Source organism: Patella vulgata, chromosome 1 (assembly GCF_932274485.2).
Source record: "Patella vulgata chromosome 1, xgPatVulg1.2, whole genome shotgun sequence".
NCBI classification, from domain to species: Eukaryota; Metazoa; Mollusca; class Gastropoda; family Patellidae; genus Patella; species Patella vulgata.
In genome coordinates this window covers 46305040-46327352 of record NC_065879.2, presented here as the reverse complement: position 1 = coordinate 46327352, position 22313 = coordinate 46305040, and the positions used below count along the sequence as shown (strand labels likewise).

At 36.0% G+C, this 22313-nt stretch overlaps 1 protein-coding gene across 1 annotated transcript in view; it reads left to right on the top strand.

The window, feature by feature from the left end:
• Positions 1–9665, top strand: part of LOC126809879 (von Willebrand factor A domain-containing protein 8) — a 118217-nt gene extending 108552 nt beyond the window's left edge. The window contains exons 10-12 of the mRNA XM_050534732.2: positions 5005–5118; positions 5308–5371; positions 9661–9665. Coding sequence (XP_050390689.1) covers positions 5005–5118; positions 5308–5371; positions 9661–9665 — 183 coding nt within the window. The remainder of the gene's footprint in view (positions 1–5004; positions 5119–5307; positions 5372–9660) is intronic.
• The last annotated feature ends 12648 nt before the right edge of the window (positions 9666–22313 follow it).

The window sequence follows — 22313 nt, the reverse complement described above, 5'->3', positions numbered from 1 at the left end:
AACTCTGTTTTTCTCAGAGACTCGGGACATTAAAATCTTTCATTAATTGTTGGGGCTACAGTAGAAACTATTTTTATAATCTGTCAACACTTAATGCCTCTAATATTAAAGATTTAAATTACTTGTCAATTAAAATGGCTAGTTTGTGACACCTTATACTGGTTAACAGTGATACATAATATATTGTCACACTCTTATTTTGTTTTGTTAACAATAACCCTGTTAAAGTAAACTTCTAATATTTTGTGTGTTTTTTTTTTTTGTTTTTTTTTAACCGACCTACCCAACCAATATGATAACCCTCTACTGAAAAAAAAATCTAATGTTTAAATTTATTTTTATTTTTATTTTGACCTAACCAACCTAAAGTGCTGCCTAAAAATCCATAAAACCATGAAATTAAAAATGTCTGGCCTTAGATTGATACACAGAGTTTAAGTTCTTGAGACGAACAAGTGTATTGATTTTCAATGAACGTGAACAGCTAAGTCCATGATATTAAAAGTTTCGTATACTAAACGTTAGCATGGGGCAGAACTTTATACAAACCAAACAAATTCTAATGGTTTTCTGATAATTACTTAATGAGTTGTTACTCTTAATCAGATTTTAGTGTATTATAAATGGTTCATTACTGAAAAAAGTAAAAATATGCGACAACTCTTGTTGACTGTCCGGACGATTTAGCTGCTGTGGGCGTATGCTTCGTTGCCTGGCAACCTATCTTTAACCCTTTTACAGGGATAACGACATTAATGTCGTTCTCCGACGCACACACTTTACAGGGATAACAATATTATCTCGGTTCCTTTCGATATTCGCGCATATCGGACTGTAACTTCCTGAATTATGGCCCCTGATTTTCGAAAAATCACGTTTTTAGCTTGTGGACCCTATAGAGGTCATAATTTTTATCCGATTTAAAAAACTGTATTATTATATCACCTTTACACCCTAAGGAAGGTTGAGTTCGAATTTTGTGAAAAAGGCCCAAGATTGACAGACAAAATGGCCGCCGTTCATTCTCAAATAGCGTAAAAATATGGTATATCAAGGTTGTGGACTCTATAGAGGTCACAATTTTTATCCGATTTTTTTTTAAACTTGAAATGTAAGTTTATAATCCAAAGATCTCGGTTCCTTTCGATATTCGCGCACATCGGATTGTAACTTCCTGAATTATGGCCCCTGATTGTACGAAAAATCACGTTTTTAGCTTGTGGACCCTATAGAGGTCATAATTTTTATCTGATTTAAAAAAACGTATTATTATATCACCGTTACACCCTAAGGAAGGTTGAATTCGAATTTCGTGAAAATCGGCCCAAAATTGACAGACAAAATGGCCGCCGTTCGTTCTCAAATAGCGTAAAAATATGGTATATCAAGGTTGTGGACCCTATAGAGGTCACAATTTTTATCCGATTTTGTTGAAACTTGAAATGTAAGTTTATAACACAATGATCTCAGTTCCTTTTGATATTCCCGCATATTGAATTGTAATTTCCTGAATTATGGCACTTGATAGTAGGAAAAATCACTTTCTTATTAGCTTGTTCTCTATCCATCTCTCGAAAATGTGGGCGTATCCTGCCTGGCAGCCGCTGGTTTTAATAAATGTCTAATTAATGGTTTATATAACATTTTAGGCTTAAAGAAAGACCTGCAATAGGCAGATTTAATTCTTGCATAATGTATGTTTAAGCTTAAATGAAAGAAGTGTACAGATGCTGACACATGCAAAACAAGTAGACTTCTATTACCTAAACCTTCATTCTCCCATGGACATAATAATTTCCTTATCTCCCCTTACTTATTGTCTCCCACCTTTCGAAGAAAGCAGGGACTATTAAAATGTTTTCATCCATCTGTCTGTCTGTCTATCCGCCTGTCCATCTGACCCTATAGAGGTCACAATTTTTATCCGATTTTGTTGAAACTTGAAATGTAAGTTTATAACACAATGATCTCAATTTTTTTCGATATTCCCGCATATTGAATTGTAATTTCCTGAATTATGGCCCTTGATAGTAGGAAAAATCACTTTCTTGTTAGCTTGTTCTCTATCCATCTCTCGAAAATGTGGGCGTATCCTGCCTGGCAGCCGCTGGTTATCAGATTTAAAAAAAACATATTATTGTATCACTGTTACACCCTAAGGACTAATGCGTTCAAATTTCGTGAGAATCGGCCCAAAATTGACAGACAAAATGACCGCCGTTCGTTCTCAAATAGCGTAAAAATATGGTCTTTCAAGGTTGTGGACCCTATAGAGGTCACAATTTTTATCCGATTTTGTTGAAACTTAAAATGTAAGTTTATAACCCAAAGATCTCGGTTCCTTTTGATGTTCGTGCATATCGAACCGTAACTTCCAGAATTATGGCCCTTGATTGTAGGAAAAATCACTTTCTTTTTAGCTTGTTCTCTATCCATCTCTCGCAAAAAGTGGGCATATCCTGCCTGGCAGCTGCTGGTTGTCTTAATAATGAGTAATTGCTCCACCAATCCTCAGACATTCAGCAATTCGTCGTGGCATGCTCCTAATCAACCGTCCAATCACTATTTGGGGCAACCTGACTCACTCCTCTTGCAGTGCCACGGCCAATTCTTGCAGTGTTGTCCGTTGACGTTGACGTCGATGAACGCGTCGCCCGATTATGTCCCAGACATGCTCTATAGGGGAATAAGTTCTTCATCTGTGAACATACTCTCAAAGCATGTCAAGTGTCCATGACTATTTATCATATCACAACCTGCATAGGTATTTGCATTTCAATATCCCCTACTTTTTTTGAATAGTATATAATTAATATAATCAGTTAATAAGCTTTAAGCGATAAATAAAGTAAAAGCATTGACACTTGATTAGCACTGATCTGACTGTATTGTTAATTCTATAACCCTTGCTCGAGGTCACTTTTAATAAGTCTATTGGCATCCAAAGATTATAACACAGTCAAGACCATTCTTGCGTTTAGGAAATTACTTTAAGAGCTTTAAATCAAAATATTAACGTATTAAATCAATGACAGACAGGCTGATAATATTAAAGTCCGCCATATTGTATGTATATATGAATATAGAATTAAGAAATGAATTATGCATTCTTTAAATAAAATTTGAAAAAGAAATTAAAATTAGTATCACTATTCGGTGATATCTGTATGGAAGCCTGAGAATTGCCATGTAACGAAGCTGTTAAGTATTTGTACTTATTTGTTGTGGACCCTCTAGAGGTCACAATTATGATCCGATTTCAATGAAACTTGAAATACATGTTTATAACCCAACAAAATTGGTTCCTTTCGATATTCGCACATATCAGATCGTAACTTCCTGAATTATGGTCTTTGATTGAACAAAAAATCACGTTTTTAGCTTGTGGTCCCTGTAGTGGTCACAATTTTTATCCGATTTAAAAAAACCGTTAGAATATATCACCGTTACTCCGTAATGTTTGTTGAGTTTGAATTTCGTGAAAATCAGTCCACCCCTCGTACGCAAATAGTGTAAACATCTGGTAGATCAAGGTTGTGGACCCTCTAGAGGTCACAATTTGGTCCTATTTCGATGAAACTTGAAATACATGTTTATAACCCAACGATATTGGTTTCTTTTGATATTCGCGCATATCAGATCGTAACTTCATGAGGTATGGCCCTTGATCGAACAAAAAATCACGTTTTTAGCTTGTAGTCCCTGTAGAGGTCACAATTTTTATCCGATTTAAAAAATCGTGTGAATATATCACCATCACACACTAAGATTTTGGTTCCTTTTGATAAAACCTCGGATACCCGAACTTAACTTCCTGGATTATGGCCCCTGATTGTTCGAAAAATCACATTTTTAGCTTGGGCATTCTGTAGAGGTCACAATTTTTTTCCAATTTTAAAATCGTTTAAATACATCACCATTCCACCATAATGAAGGTTGAATTCGTATTTCAGGAAAATCGAAATGAAACTGCCCGATAAAATGGCCGCTCTTTGTCACAAATTTTGTAGAAGTGTGTAATACGAAGGTTGTGGACCCTCTAGAGGTCACAATTTTTATCCGATTTTGATGAAACTTTAAACATATCTTTATATCCCAAAGATCTCTGTCACTTTTGATATTTGCACATTTCAGGCCATAACTTTCTGGATTATTGCTCCTGATTGTACAAAAAATCAAGTTTGTTTTTAGTTTGTTCTCTATCCATCTCTTGCAAAATGTGGGCGTATCCTGCCTGGCAGCCGCTGGTTTTTATCTTGGTTTGTAATTTTTACCTTTCCAGACCTGTATTTACTATTTACCTGGTTAAAATGGTTCTAATTACAAAGTTTTTGCATTTGCAGGTATAGTGGCGTATGAATGCATCACCAAGTTTCGTGATTTTTGATAGCATAGTTGCAAAGATATAACAATTTTAGATTTGATCTCAGCTTCAAATTCATTTCCTAAAATTCATTCCCCAACAGTGGTTCAGCAGTTGGGGAAAATTGCCTCCTAAAAGCGTTAATGTTTCTATATAACATGAGTTGTGTTGAATGTAACTTAAATGTAATATCATTGTCTTGGTGTTATCTCAAGGTAAGATGGATCAAGTTCAAAAGGGAACCATTGTGGCTTAATGGGTACGGCGCTGGACAAATAAATTTCCACTAGATTATCATTGATGTAGGAAGGTGGGCCTGACAAGTAGCAGTGTCCAATCATTCAGATGGGATGAAAAAAACAAGGTCCTGTGTACATGGTGGTGTGCACATAAAAAAACCCTTGGTATTCAATTGCTGTCCAGGCAAAATTTCCCTTATAGCACACTCTATGGCATATGCCCATCTTCATTAGCCCAGAAATATAGGATGTTAAACCCCATTTCATTTATTCATTCATTGCAGTTCCAAATTAGAAATAGCTGAAATTAGGATTGCCTTATGTATGTGTTTATGTATCTAATAGAACTTTATGATTACCATCAGTTACACCTTTTTCTGACAAGAATGCTTTATTTTACAGAAATTTGAATTAGTGGATCCCGGGTTACCAGTGTATAATTTAACTAATGTAGAGAGAAGTGGTGAAATGGCTGTTGTTGATTTTAAACAGGGTGTAATTTTCAATAAACTCACTGTAAGTTACTATATATTTGTACTGGGTGTTCAGTTAATAGTTATTAGGGGTTATTTATGAAAAGAGCAGTTGTAAGATACTATTTCAAACAATTGCCTTTCAACAAGAAATGTAATGACAGAACAGCTGGATGTTAAAATATAGGATTAGATTACATTGGTATTGAGCGATAAGTAGTTTTGTTTTCAGGTACCAGCTGGTGTTGTAGAATCTGGTGGTGAAAATCAGTTCATTAAAACTGTTTTATTTTCAGGTACCAGCTGGTGTTGTAGAATCTGGTGGTGAAAATCAGTTCATTAAAACTCAATATCATGATACACTTCTCACACAGATGATACAATCTCATTCTGTTCATGATTTCTGTTTAATAGGACCTAGGGTAAGTATATTACATTTTATTATTTGCCCACATTTTCATGTTGTATGTGACAAGGCCTAGGGTCGCCTATCCAACCTCATGGGTTTTTCTCCTGGTCCTTAGGTTTCCTCTCCTGGTCCTTAGGTTTCCTCCCACTGCTAAAGACCCCTACGTGCAATCGAATTATTAAACAATATGTTAGTCCCAAAATGACCAAATGGATTTTAAACCCCCTCTCTCTCTCTCTCTCTCTCTCTCTCTTGCAATGTTGCTACTTCAAACAATTTCCTGTCAGACATTTGTGCCGAAAATAAAGGGGCATAACTCTTATCGTTATATAAGCAGACAGATTCAGACCATATGAATTAAAAATTATGTGTCAACAAAATATTCAAATTCGTAGCTAATAAAAAAAATAGACTTTATTGGCAACAGATACCGTCAGTATAGACAGGTGTTGCATATGTAGAATGTGATGAAATAAAACTTATAAATTTATTAATGTAGGGATGTGGTAAAAGTGCGGCTGTTAGAAAGTTTGCTGATTTATTAGGATATCATATAGAACCCATCATGTTATACCAGGTAATGTATATCATTAAACTAGTTTCTTTCTGTTTTGTTAATTCTAGAATTTGTTAGCAGAAATAATAAAAGAAACCTTATATGGTCATTAAGAATTTGAAAAATGGGCAAAAAACAGGTTGTTATAAGTAGCTGATAAAGAGATTGAAACAATTGCTCTATTTAACTATTTAGGTATGTGTAGTGCATTAGGCAGTACAAGGCTTGGTGGCTCTTTATAGAACTCATGAAACCACTCCTTACACTGTAACATTGGTACCGTTTAATCTAGCGTAAATAGCGTTAATTTCTACTCTGTGTCCAATTATTCATAAATATTGTTGAATTAAGGCGAATAGTGCTCAATTTGTACTTCTATAGAATTTTAATCTCACTGTTTAATTTTGATCACCAAGCGTCTAATTAACTAGTGTTTAGTTTCTCGACACGTGTTGAATTATAAGCGTCCCCTCTAATTAGCACGACTGTTCAGTAATTAGATTGACTGTTCAATTTCCCCGAGCCGTGATTAAAATCAGTCAAGGTGTCCAATTACGCAAGGTGTTAAATTTTGTTGTCAAACATCTAATTTCACGTGCGTTGTTCAGATATTACGATGTGTTTAGTTGTTGGTCATCTTTCAGTTTTGCCGCCGAATGTCTATTTTGCCGCACAATGTTGAAATACTGTAATAAGTGTTAGTTTTAGTACTGACCTGTTGCGATACGGTGAAATATTATCTTTCAGGATTCATATCTGTAATGCCTGTCATTATCCGGGGATTATTTTTCAAGATCACTACGGTGAAACATGTTGGATTTTTAATGGCAACGGGACGGTTCCGAAGCAAAGCTTTCTCGAGATGCGCATACCGTTTCATCCACAATCATAAAACGTGTATTTATATATCCATTTAAAACAGTATTTGCCACACTGACAACACATCCACGAATGATAAATCTCACGCATCTGATTTACGTGTGTACACGTCTACTCCCTACCCTGATTAAATCCTTTTGTTTAAATGTCTTCGCAATTAAGACTAACAGCATGGGTATTGCACCAATCATATATTACATAATATGGGATCTATAGAAAGCATTTTGGGTTGAAGGGTAGTGCGATTATCTCTGGCAATAAACACAGAAGGCTTGTAGAATTAATACACGTGTCAGAAGCTAACAATATGTCTATAGAACGACGACCCTTTTTTCGCTGAAGATCAAATAAAACCTACTAAATACATTTCATGCTTATATGTAACGCATAACTTTACCAAACTTGATTTCAGAGAAAGCCAATTTAAAAAGGAATTGTATCATATATTTAAGTTTAATTTTTAATAAAGAATGGGGATATCATAAATACAGGCCTCGGTGTAATTTTACATGCAAAATTAACAGTATTTATTTGTCATAAACAATCGATGTCAAAACGATATACTGCCACTATGTTATGAATGTTGAATATTTTCGTTAATAATACGGACGCGTTAGTCCACGTTGTATAGTGAGAACACGCATGTTCACATATTCTGCACGATATTTATGCGGTTATATTTCCAACCAGTCATGTAAAGCTGCATGTCTAGAACATTTTAAAGGACACGTATGCATAAGACTATACATGTATTACACAGTATACATTCGGCGGCAAAACTGAACGATGACCAACAACTAAACACATCGTAATATCTGAACATTGCACGTGAAATTAGATGTTTGACAACAAAATTTAACACCTTGCGTAATTGGATACCTTGACTGATTTTAATCACGGCTCGGGAAATTGAACGGTCCAACTAATTATTGAACAGTCATGCTAATTAGATGGGACGCTTAGAATTCAACACGTGTCGAGAAACTAAACACTAGTTAATTAGACGCTTGGTAATCAAAATTAAACGGTGAGATTGAAATTCGATAGAAGTACAAATTGAGCACTATTCAACAATGTTCATGAATAATTGGACACAGAGTAGAAATTAACGCTATTTACGCTAGATTAAACGGTACCAATGTTACAGTGTTATTTGTTTCGGAACTTTGCATAAATGAGAATTTCATTTGTACTTTTATATTAATAAATATTTTGATTGCAATGAAAGAACTTGCATTGAAAAATCAGTATGAATATTTATGAACATAAACAATTTTGCAGTAATTTTTCATTTTACTGTATATCATTTACTGACACGGCATATCAATATTCGAAAATTGGAATATTTTACACAGGATATGACCTCGAGAGATTTATTACAACAAAGAACAACTTTACCAAATGGGGATACAACATGGAGGCCATCTCCCCTAGCAACAGCAGCTGTTGAAGGTAGTTTAGCTGTTCTTGATGGAGTTCATCGCATTAACCCAGGTTCCTTTGCTGTTTTACATAGGTAATTGAATAATAAAAGTGTTTACTTTCCTTATGAAATCAATCTAGTACGCAAATATAGACTCGCTAGCACACATAAACCTCTGTATTACATGCACATTGACAAAGAAAATTATCCAGTTTCATCTCATCCCTTAATAATCATTGAATGAGACCGCCTAGCTATAGACATAACTGTAATTATTAAATATAAATTTGATACCTTATAATCCGTGAAACTTCATAATATATGTTATTACTATCATCAGAGTGTTAAATTTCCATTTGGTTTGTTGACAAACCAAAATTTCCACCCCACAGATTCAAAGAACGAAAGAGCTATGATTGACTTGTTTTTACAGCCTTGACATATAAATGACACTGTTAAACACCACTGTGCGCAAACAAGTTATTGAAATAAGGATGTACCATAAAATATAAGTTTTTAAATTAGCTGATTTGTGTCTCTCTCTTAATGTGAAGGATTGCTGTATCATTTGCTTCGAGCACCATTATATTGCAATTTCTATGGGTCTGTTAAATTTAATTTATGTGTTACTGTTCCTTTAATATATGTAAACAAATATCACAGTGGATTTAACTCTTTAGCTACGGAATATTTGTACGGAATAATTTTTTGAAAAATTCAATTTTTTAACCCTTCTTCAGGAAAGTAGCCATAAATTTTGATATTTGATGCATAGATGTATTGGCATACTCCTAAAGATGTGTAACATTCTAACATATATTTTTCTATTCTTTCTTATGTAGATTTAATTTTAAACTTCAAAGATTAAAAATTACTCAAAAATCAATAGGCCCCATGGGTCTGCAGGTCTCCAGATAATGCTAATGAAATCCACAGTAAATAGTAAAATAGAATATAACAATAGAACAATAAAAACAGAAGTTGTTGTTACTGGCCCTCCTTAGCCAAAAAGTTAAATAGTTAACGCTATGTTTCAGATTAATTCATGAAAGAGAGTTACAGTTATTTGATGGTAGTCGACTGTTACGAAAAGATAAATATGATGATATTAAATCTAATAATAACTATAGTGATCAGGATATGTCAGAAAGGTTTGTATGAAATGTTAATCTCTTCTCATTATGGGCTTATTATATAATTTGTGTCTATAATTTTATTTTTCCTGGTAATTAGAAATATACATTCAGATAAAGATGATAATGCTTGAGGGAGCATATCTTTAATGTATCTCATTATTAAAAATGAATTGTCTTTTCAGGTTGATCTTTCCTATTCATCCATCTTTCCGCATGATAGCATTATCTGAACCTCCTGTTATTGGTAGCAGTAAACAACAATGGCTGACACCAGAACTCCTCACCATGTTCCTTTTCCACAACATGCGACCATTGTCTAGAACAGAAGAAATGGAAGTTATTGGAAAACTAGTTAGTATATTTATTTCTAATATTGTATTCAAACTGAAGAGATGTGATGCACTAATCCGATACATGTTGTGTTCAGTGAGAATAGGATTTTGCCAAAGTTGTATACAAATGGATTTTGCTGCACATTTATGCAAATAACACAAAAAACAAGAATACTAATTAATTTAACACAATTTATTTATTTATTTGCACAAACGGGGGGGGGGGGGGGGGGGGGCTGCACTCCACCAATTCAAGTCACAGAGAAATACACCTAGAGTTGCACCACACGAAAAAAGTAAATTGAGTTTAGATATCTAAAATGAAAGTTGTAAATATGGGACTGCGACATGTACAATTTATTTATGAACTGCTGGTAGACCCAGGACTGCAGCCTCTACAGTCTACGTCTGAAATTTCTGGTAAATCTGGGACTGTGGCCCCTACAATATACTTATGAAATGCTGGTATACCGGGGACTGCAACCCCTACAATCTACTTATGAAAATCTGGGACTGCGGCCCCTATGATTTACTTATAAAATATGGGACTGCGACATGTACAATGTATTTATGAACTGCGACATGTACAATGTATTTATGAACTGCTGGTAGACCCAGGAATGCAGCTCAGTGATGGGATTTCAAAGTTTTTCTTGTCGGATATTTTTACCGAAAATAAAGGGACATAACTCTTATCGTTATTTAAACAAACAGTTTTTAGACAACACACAAAATATTCAAATTCGTACGTAATAAAAAAAATAGGTGCACCTCGTTATTTTTATATTCAATTCCTGTACGGTATTCAAATTTATGTCAGTAATATTCCTACAAAATTACGTGATGTCGTAATACGATAGAATGAAAGCGTGCCGACTACTGCCAATCCGTTCTGTTTCAAATTCCTCCAAAGTTACCATATTTTTCGGGTCACAAGTCGATACATTTTTCAGCAGAAGTACAACATTCGTCTTATACTTTGTTTCGGCTTATATACGGAGGGTAAAAAAATGACATCCCAAAATTTATTTGGCAGTAAACGTCGCTCTACCGCAAAGAGCGAGTGACACCATCTGCTAAATAATTGCATTCGACTCTAGCATGCGCTGTCATCTAAAACAATTAAAGATACATTTCCGTCTACAAACTGGGTGATTTGATGATATATTTGGCCTAAAAACATATTCAAACTAATTAATTTATCATAAATTTTCTTCAAATCCTTCTCAAAACATTGCAATTGTCAAGGAATACCCTTGCTATAAAATATCGATCAAAAGAGGTCATGTTTGTGTCACCTGACTTATGGGTACGAAGTCGGAGGAGAATTCATTGCATACACAAGACGATGTTGTTTTTAATCGCTGACTATTTATTACAAATATCGAATCCTAATTAAATTCTCGGACTATCCACTGCCCGCATCTTTTTCTGTGATTTTTATCTCAGAAAGTGTTGTACGTCTAACTCTTCATAAAGTTTATCATCATGTACATCAAGCGCTCAATCTCCGTGTGCAGCCTTTGACGTCATGCCTGCAGATATTCCTAATCATCGGGCTGTTGATTAGGGGAACCCTAACATTTTTGTTCTGTATACGCTCCATGGGTGTTTTTCAGATAATCCAGTATTTTTCTAGTAAGATTGGATATCTCTACTTTCCATATATACCAAAATTGCCATACTTTTATTGGAAATAACCACCCGATAAATACTTTTCTGGGAACCTATCTTTAAGTGTTTACACTATTCCAATCGACATATTCGTCAACATTGCCTAGTGTACTTATTTCTTTATTTAAAAACATAAACCCCATTCAGAATATGATCATAAATCCGAGAATATGCCATCAAAATAGAATATTTTCTTCGACATTAGATGCATGAAATTTGTCACATTAATTTTATAGTTTTACGTGTCTCGCGAGATTTCTACGTCCGTTTCAGTTATCGTACTATAACCACCACTCAGCAGATTTCAGTACCCTACATCTAGCCTCGGCTGTATGACGAAGTCCGTCATTGGAACTACTTTCAAGTTCCTGGATTACCAATGGCGTTGCCCATGACAACGCTTTTGAAGAATGTTTTTTCATACAAATATTTCAAAGTCTGAAGTGGTTTTTCTTTCAAGTTTATCAGATTTTCTTCAAACAAGGACAACTTTGCTATGAAAATTCTAAACACGATTCGAACGACGCAATTTTGATAAATTCTTTATAAAAGCGGCAAGTTTTCCTAAAAAGTAAACCGGTGCCACATCGCAATTGTAAAGGCGTAGGTACATATCACTTACAGCTGCGGCCAGATGTAGAGTAACGGAATCTTCCGAGGTTTGCAGGGTGCTATAACCGCGTCCGATCAGAATCAGAGTTAGCAATGTCTAGTAGTTTTCCAATCTGTTTCACAGAATATACGAAAGTCTTCTAATATCTCTGTAAAAGATCACTGCCTGCAACACATGACGTCATATCACGCAGCGTCAATCATTGGCTCAATGGCGCGTGCATTGTTTACATAAGACGTTACCGATTCGATCAAAATGGTGCCTTTTACTCATTTTAATACCCATTTACACTAAAATAGGAAATAATTTTTACCTACAAATACTTCAAACGTCTATTTATTTTTCTAATACATAAAAAAAATGTTTTATAATTTAATTTGTCAGGGGAAGAAAGTTAATATTTGTGGCTCATTAAGTCGCATCCATGTCATCGTTATCAGTTACTGTCGCGGCCTAGCGAATATTCACTGCTGATCAGTGTGTTATTTTTCGGATATGTGTGTGTGTGTGAAATTAATAGCTTTATTTAAAGCTAGCTTCCACCGAAGTGATATCGCAGACGACTTATCGGATACATATTGATTTGGGATGTTATGTACTATTAGGATATGTGACATATATGACTAATTTCTACATGCTGTCGGCCGACATCAAGGAGATTAAAACATCCGACAATGGGGAAATCATGGGTCAATCACGTAGATTAAGTTGTATAATCACTCTTATTGGATTGATACATATCCCGACAAAGGAGATGCAATGACTTCTGTTCAGGATTGGATCGATGAATTGTCCCATAAAGAATTAAGGCAGATTAACTAGTTAATCAAGGTAGGTGTATAGGCGGTATAACACGATAAATACGTTGATCACTTAATTACCTAATCAATCCAGCGTATTATCAACGATGATCGGGTTGAGTGGTAGTTATACACTCAGTAAACTATATTAATTTTGGAATTTTTATACGCCCACATTTTCATGTGGACGTATTATGCCGTCGCCCCTGTCCGTCCGTCCGTCAACAATTTGTTTGTGGACACTCTACAGGTCACAATTCTTATCCGATTTTGACGAAACTTGAAATATAGGTTTATCTCCAAAAGATCTTGGCTGCTTTAGATATTGGCATGTATCGGATCGAAACTTCATGGATTATGGCCCCTGTTTGTACGAAAAATCACATTTTTAGCTTGTGGAACCTTCATGGATTATGGCCGCTGTTCGTTCTTAAATAGCGTAAAAATATGGTATATCAAGGTTGTGAACCCTATAGAGGTCACAATTTTTATCCGATTTTGTTGAAACTTGAAACGTAAGTTTATAACCCAAAGATCTCGGTTCTTTTTGATATTCGCGCATATCGAACCGTAACTTCCTGAATTATGGCCCCTGATTGTGCGAGAAATCGCGTTTTTAGCTTGTGGACCCCATAGAGGTCATAATTTTTATCTGGTTTAAAAAAACGTATTATTATATCACCGTTACACCCTAAGGATGACTGAGTTTGAATTTCGGGACAATTGCCCAAAATTGACAGACAAAATGGCTGCCGTTCGTTCTCAAATAGTGTAAAAAATATGGTATATCAAGGTTGTGGACCCTATAGAGGTCACAATTTTTATCTGATTTTGTTGAAACTTGAAATGTAAGTTTATAACCAAAAGATCTCGGTTCCTTTCGATATTCGCGCATATCGGATTGTAACTTCCTGAATTATGGCCCCTGATTGTACGAAAAATCATGTTTTTGCCTTGTGGACTCTTTAGAGGTCATAATTTTTATCCGATTTAAAAAACCAGATTATTATATCACCGTTAAACCCTAAGGACGGCTGAGTTCGACTTTTGTGAAAATTTCCCCAAAACTGACAGACAAAATGGCCGCCGTTCGTTCTCAAACGGCGTAAAAATATAGTATATCAAGGTTATGGACCCTATAGAGGTCACAATTTTTATCTGATTTTGTTGAAACTTGAAATGTAAGTTTATAACCCAAAGATCTCGGTTCCTTTCGATATTCGCGCATATCGGATTGTATCTTCCTGAATTATGGCCCCTGATTGTACGAAAAATCATGTTTTTGCCTTGTGGACTCTTTAGAGGTCATAATTTTTATCCGATTTAAAAAACCAGATTATTATATCACCGTTAAACCCTAAGGACGGCTGAGTTCGACTTTTGTGAAAATTTCCCCAAAACTGACAGACAAAATGGCCGCCGTTCGTTCTCAAACGGCGTAAAAATATAGTATATCAAGGTTGTGGACCCTATAGAGGTCAAAATTTTTATCCGATTTTGTTGAAACTTGAAATGTAAGTTTATAACCCAAAGATCTCGATTCCTTTGGATATTCGCCCATATCGGACCGTAACTTCCTGAATTATGGCCCCTGATTGTACGAAAAATCACGTTTTTAGCTTGTGGACCCTATAGAGGTCATAATTTTTATCCGATTTAAAAAATCGTATTATTATATCACTATTACACCCTAAGGACGGCTGATTTTGAATTTTGTGAACATCGGCCCAAAACTGACCGATAAAATGGCCGCCCTTCATTCTCAAATAGCGTAAAAATGTGGTATATCAAGGTTGTGGACCATATAGAGGTCACAATTTTTATTCGAATTTGTTGAAACTTGAAATGTAAGTTTATAACCCAAAGATCTTGGTTCCTTTCGATATTCGCGCATATCGAATTGTAATTTCCTGAATTATGGCCCTTGATTGTAGGAAATAACACTTTCGTTTTAGCTTGTTCTCTATCAGTCTCTCGAAAATGTGGGCGTATCCTGCCTGGCAGCCGCTGGTTAATATTATTCACCATGTCTTTATGTCCGATTGGGCATATTTTTGGCTTTTGGAAAATAGCGTTGGACAAGTCCGGAATATACGGGCGAAATCCCATTCCTGCTGCAGCCCCTACAATATACTTATGAAATGCTAGTAGACTGGGAACTACGGCTCCTAAATTCAGGACTGCTGTCCTTATGATTTACTTCTGAAATGCTGCTAGACCTTGGACTGCAACCCCTACAATCTACTTATGAAAATCTGGTACTGCGGCCCCTATGATTTACTTATAAAATTCTTGTAGACTCGGAATTGTAGTCCCTACAATTTATTCATGAATTTCTGGTAAATCCGGGACCACAGCCGCTACGATTTACTTCTGAAATGCTGGTAGATCTGGGACTGCAGACAAAACAATCTACTTACGAAATTCTGGTAAATCTGGGACTGTGGCCCCTGTGATTAACGTGATGATTAATTAGGTGATGAGCTGCGGCCCAATTACCTTAGCAAAAAATTAAGTTACTACACAGAAATGTGGGGTATGAATATCAAAAGTGACGAAAGAGCAATTGCTGCACTAATACGAGGATCTATACATCACTAAACTAAGTAAGGTATTTTCTAAGTAAATAAGCAAGGTCAATAGGAATTGATCCATTACATATATATATACAGATATGTTCAAAAACATAATCAATAAGAAGAAAGGAGGAGTATGGGGATGGATGGAGGGGTTTCAAACACATTAATAATTCGGCTGTTTGCATGACCTACTGGGCTAACCAGCCGAGACTGTGTTGTGATGTGCATATTAACAAATACTCCCAACAAATGTGCACGATCTGATTGCTTTAGTGTCATAAACTCAATTTGAACAGAATTACAAATATACTCTTCAAAAAAAGTAGGGGATATTGAAATGCAAATACCTATGCAAGTTGCGATATGATAAAGTCATGGACATTTGACATGCTTTAAGAGTATGTTCACAGATGAAGAACTTGTTGCCCTAACAGAACCACTGAGCTGCACATGCGACACGCAATAGCGCCATACACGTGGGAGGGGTTCATTGTCAAATTTGACACTTCAAGGAAGGTTTGATGAAAACTGCCGCGTGCTGGTTTATCCTATCCATGTTTGCTTTGCTACTGGTTCTTGCATACGATTTACTGTTTAGCGTATCTTTGCTTTAGTGTGTTACGTTTAATTTGATCGGGAGACCTGTTCGTCGACGTCAAAGTCAACCGACAACACTGCAAGAATTGGCCGTGGCACTGCAAGAGGAGTGGATCAGATTGCCCCAAATCGTGATTGGACGGTTGATTAGGAGCATGCCATGACGAATTGCTGAATGTCTGAGGATTGGTGGAGCAATTACTCATTATTAGGACAAAAATCAAAATCGTCCATTTTCACTTTTGACAGTGTATCTCTTTGCGAGTGAAATGGGGCCGTCAGATAAGCCGTCCATATGAACTGTTTATGTGCAGGCAATTGGCCTGTTATTAATAACATACACTGGTTACCTAATAAAAACAGCAGTGCATTTCCACAGTTTTGTATTGTTTCTTAATATCCCTTACTTTTTTTAAAGAGTATATTTACGTTTAAAGATACATTATTTAAGAATTAAAATAAAGAGTTGGTCATTCTTGCTATAATAATTCAAAAATAGATGATAAAAAAAATAAAATATTGAAAACTTCATTCAAATTACTTTATTCTCAGCCAAGTTATCATTGTTTGTAGTTTTGACAAGATGTGTGCACAGTGGTAACCAGGGCACTGGTATAATTGGGACTTAGCCTCGATTTCCCATTTTTAAATTAAATTTTTAAATGGCGAACCATTTTAATCTAGTTAAAATCTTGATTATCCAATGCCATTGAGAGTCAATTATGGTCTTGTTTTTATACGGCCACATTTTCATGTGGATGTATTATGCCGTCGCCCCCGTCCTTCCACAATTTGTTTGTGGACACTCTACAGGTCACAATTCTTATCCGATTTTGACGAAACTTGAAATATAGGTTTATCTCCAAAAGATCTTGGCTGCTTTTGATATTGGCATGTATCGGATCGAAACTTCATGGATTATGGCCCCTGTTTGTACGAAAAATCACATTTTTAGCTTGTGTACCCTATAGAGGTCACAATTTTTATCCGATTTTGTTGAAACTTGAAATGTAAGTTAATAAGCCAAAGATCTCGGTTCCTTTCGATATTCGCGCATATCGGACCGTAACTTCCTGAATTATGGCCCCTGATTGTACGAAAAATCGCATTTTTAGCTTGTTGACCCTATAGAGGTCATAATTTTTATCCGATTTAAAAAAACGTATTGTTATATCACCGTTACTCCCTCAGGACGACTGAATTCGAATTTCGTGAAAATCGGCCTAAAATTGACAGACAAAATGGCTGCCGTTCGTTCTCAAATAACGTAAAAATATGGTATATCAAGGTCGTGGACCCTATAGAGGTCACAATTGTTGAAACTTTAAATGTAAGTTTATAACCCAAAGATCTCGGTTCCTTTGATATTCGCGCATATTGGACCGTAACTTCCTGAATTATGTCCCCTGATTGTACGAAAAATCGCGTTTTTAGCTTGTGGACCCTATAGAGGTCATAATTTTTATCCGATTTCGTTGAAACTTGAAATGTAAGTTTATAACACAAAGATCTCAGTTCCTTTCGATATTCGCGCATATTGAATTGTAATTTCCTGAATTATGGCCCTTGATAGTAGGAAAAATCACTTTCTTATTAGCTTGTTCTCTATCCATCTCTCGAAAATGTGGGCGTATCCTGTCTGGCAGCCGCTGGTTTATATAACATTTTAGGCTTAAAGAAAGACCTGCAATAGGCGGATTTAATTCTTGCATAATGTATGTTTAAGCTTAAATGAAAGAAGTGTACAGATGCTGACACATGCAAAACAAGTAGACTTCTATTACCTAAACCTTCATTCTCCCATGGACATAATAATTTCCTTATCTCCCCTTACTTATTGTCTCCCACCTTTCGAAGAAAGCAGGGGACTATTAAAATGTTTTCATCCGTCTGTCTGTCCGCCTGTCCATCTGTCTGTCCGTCACACTTTTCGGGACACAATAACTCTCTTTCTAATTGAGCTAGAATGTTCAAACTTGGTGTCATGAATGACAATTTCGCTGACCAAGACAGTGTGGACAATTTCGAGGCGGGTACTGATACACATAATTCGTTTCCAGTTAGTTGATAATAATAGTAGTCAGGACAGTGATTGGTAGTATGAAGAGCGTGATTTGTTGCGCGACCTTCCGCCTATGGCTATGTTTTCAGTAGTATATCTTCAGTAGATTCTGACGATAATTCTGATGTTGAAAATAATGCTGGCCTGCTGAATCGTAAAAGATGTAGGCAATTCCTGAGTCCCCAATGTGTAGATCTATTGACTGACTATAGTAATAATGATATGGGACTTGAGAATGAAAGTGAAAGTAAAAAACAAGGTATTGCAATCCGCACGTGGTCATGGCAGCGGGAGACGTGGTGCACGTGTTCATGGTGACATTGCTCATGGCAGCTATTGATATTTTTGTTCATGAAAAAAACAATATCCCAGAAGTATTTCATGGAGAAAATTTTGTTTTCATGTTAGCTTTAGTGAGAAATGAGAAATCAAAAATGGCCGCCATGAAATCACGTGCAAATTTCCAAAATTCTATTTTTTCCTTATAGCCCAACCTCATGCCCATCTCAACACACAAAAAGAATTTTCATAAAAGCTTCCATAAGTACTGTTTGGCATTTAGTTCCAAACCCTCTTTTTTCCTCGAAAAAAGGTCTAGCACAGGCAGTGGATATACGTCTAGCAATGAAAGGGTTAAGTGAGAGTGAGGCCACTTGGTGTATAGTTTTATCACATCAATAAGAATTTTCTGCTTAGGGTAAGCAGAGCGATAAGCAATTTTATTGGTCGAGTCTTTGGAACACAATAACTCTCCTTCTAGTTGAGGTAGAATGTTCAAACTTGGTGTTTGATGCCTTGATGGAGTTTGTTGATAAACATCGTCTGCTTATGAAAATAAGCAGAGATAAGCAATCTGATTGGTTGATGCTTTGGGGCCAATAACTTTGGTTTTAACTAAGTGAGAGTGATGAAACTCTTGAGTATAGATTCATTATATTATTACCTTGACTAAGTTTGATGAGAATTTTCTGCATAGGCTAAGGATCGATAAGCAATTTGATTGGTCAAGACTTTGGAACATAACAACTCTGCTTTTAATTGAGGTAGAATGTTTAAACTTGGTGTTGATATACATTAGGTGAATGTCTTGACTGAGTTCAGTGATTAACATTTCAAGCTAAAGCTAAATAGAGCTAAGCAATTTCATTAGTCGATGCTATGGGACAAGATAACTTTGATTCTATCTGATAGAGAGTGAAGAAACTTAGTGTATAGTAGATAATCAGTTTGATTGCCTGATACTTTTGAAAAAAAGTAAATGTGTGATAAATTAACCTGTTAAGTGCGTAGATCGTTATATAACGTCCTGGACAACTGCCACTCACTGTGGGTAGGGCGTAATATAATGCCTTTGAGGTATTTTCCCCAACTTATTCTTAGAACATAGTTCGTCACTTGGGGGTCGGGTGTTCGATCCCTGCATTGGCCGAGAAAGTTCATCCAGATTTTCCGGCGTGGTTCCCCCTTGTCAGTGATGCAGGACGGAGGGCCTGACAAGGACAGCTGTCTAGTCATTCGGATGAGACGAAAAACCGAGGTCCCGTGTACACATTGGCGTGCACGTAAAAGATCCCTTGACAGTTGGAATTCGATATAAGAGTAGGATGTAGTGCCGCTGGGCAAAATTTCCCTCATAGCACACTATATGGCGTATGCCCGTCTTCATTAGCCCAGTTCGGAGCATTTCATTTCACTTGGGGGAATCCCTTGGGAATTCCCCCACGATCGCAGCATGTGTAGGACGTTATATTACATCCCGGACAACTGCCACTCACTGTGTGTAGGGCGTAATATAACGCCTTTGAGGTATTTTCCCCAACCTATTCTTGGAACATAGTACATTGTTCTTCGTCACTTCGTCAAATTTTAAATTACACAATAGGGGGTAGTTAAAGTTTTAAAAACGTCACGCGTAACAGGTTAATAAGTGTCATCTATTTATTTTGGGATTTCGGCGGGGGACATCAGCCTGACTGTTGGCTTGTTCAGTAAGTATTCAGTCAGTGAATGGATTATTGATTGTTGTTATCACTAATTATTCCTGTTAATGAATGTCATGGCATAATATATACTCTTCAAATACCTATGCAGGTTGTAATATGATAAATAGTCATGGACACTTGACATGCTTTGAGAGTATGTTCACAGATGGAGAACTTGTCGCCCCAACAAAACCAGAAGGGGTTCATTGTCAAATTTGATACTTCAAGGAAGGGTTGATGAAAACTGCCGCTTGCTGGTTTATCCTATCCATGTTTGCTTTCCTATCGGTTCTTGCATAAGATTCACTGTTTAGCGTATCTTTGCTTTAGTGTGTTACGTTTAATTTGATCGGGAGATGTGTTCGTCGACGTCAACCGACAACACTGCAAGAATTGGCCGTGGCACTGCAAGAGGAGTGGGTCAGATTGCCCCAAATCGTGATGGGACGGTTGATTAGGAGCATGCCACGACGAATTGCTGAATTTCTAAGGATTGGTGGAGCAATTACTCATTATTAAGACAAAAATCAAAAACATCCATTTTCGCTTTTGACAGTGTATCTCTTTGGAGTGAAATGGGGCTAACCGTCAGATAAGCCGCCCATATGAACTGTTTATGTTCATGTTTAGGCAATTGGCCTGTTATTTACATACACTGGTTACCTCTAATAAAAACAGCAATGTATTTCCGCAGTTTTGTATTGTTTCTGAATATCCCCTACTTTTTTTGAAGAGTATATTATATTATAGCAATAAAGAACATTGACGTCTTAACAAAATAATTTTCACAGTTATACAGAGCAACAAAGATCCAATCTGTTTATTAAAGATGTAACTGTGTTTAGAAGTTTCCAAAATATAATTATTTCAGGTACCTGGATCCCCTGATTTAAGTCAACTATTTGATTTGGTTCATACACTCCGGGATTCTACAGATGCAACTGTAAGTGAGATACTTTCTATGAATTTTTATACACCCACATTCAAATGTCATATATTATCGACATCACCGTCTTTCTGTCCACAATTTCTTTTTTGAAACTTCTAATCAATAGAAAAAGGTAGGCCTACCATAAATCAATCACAAAGTGCTTGAGATGATCATTCATGACAAAGTGATGCAATTGATATCCAGACAACGTAAAACAAAATAATATTAATACAGAACTCAGCAATCAGAGAATCATCTCTGTTTTTTTGTGCTAGGTTATGAAATCTTGTGAACGTTTTTACATTTTACATTTCTACATTTTCAGATGGTAAATTTCAAACCCATTTTGAAGAATTATCTTTGCGTTCAAATTTTGGCAGTTAAAACTTGGGGCACAATTCAAAGTGGATTCCCAGCATAGATGACTTTGCTGTTGGGGAATATATTAAGCGGCTAGATAAGACTATATTTTTGATACGGCCACATTTTCATGTGGACGTATATTGTCGTCGCCCCCGTCCGTCCGTCGACAATTGTTTGTGAACAATTTTTATCCGATTTCAATGAAACTTGAAATATAGGTTTATCACCCTAGGATCTCGGTTCCTTACGATATTGGGATGTATCGGACTGTAACTTCATGGATTATGGCCCCTGTTTTTAGCTTGTGAACACTGTAGAGGTCACAATTTTTATCCGATTTGGTTTAAACTTGAAATCTATGTTTATAACCCACAGATCATGGTTCCTGTCGATATTTGCGCATATCGGACCATAACTTCCTGAATTATGGCCCCTGATTGTACGAAAAATCACAGTTTTAGCTTGCGGTCCCTCTAGAGGTCACAATTATTATCTGATTTAAAAAAATAGTTCGAATATATCGCCGTTACACCGTAATTTTGTCTTGAAAATGGGACCAAAATTGACGGACAAAATGGCTGCCCTTCATACGCAAATAGTGTAAACATCTTGTATATTAAAGTTGTGGACCTCTAGAGGTCACAATTTTGATCCGATTCTGATGAAATTTGAAATTCAAATTTATAACCCAAAGATCTCGGTTTCTTTCAATATTCATGCATATCGGATTGTTACTTCCTGAATTATGGCCTCTGATTGTACGAAAAATCATGTTTTTATCTTGTGGTACCTCTAGAGGTCACAATTATTATCTGATTTAAAAAAATGTTTGAATTTATCACTGTTACACCGTAATGTTTGATGTGTTAGAATTTCTTGAAAATCCTTTTAAATTTGCATAT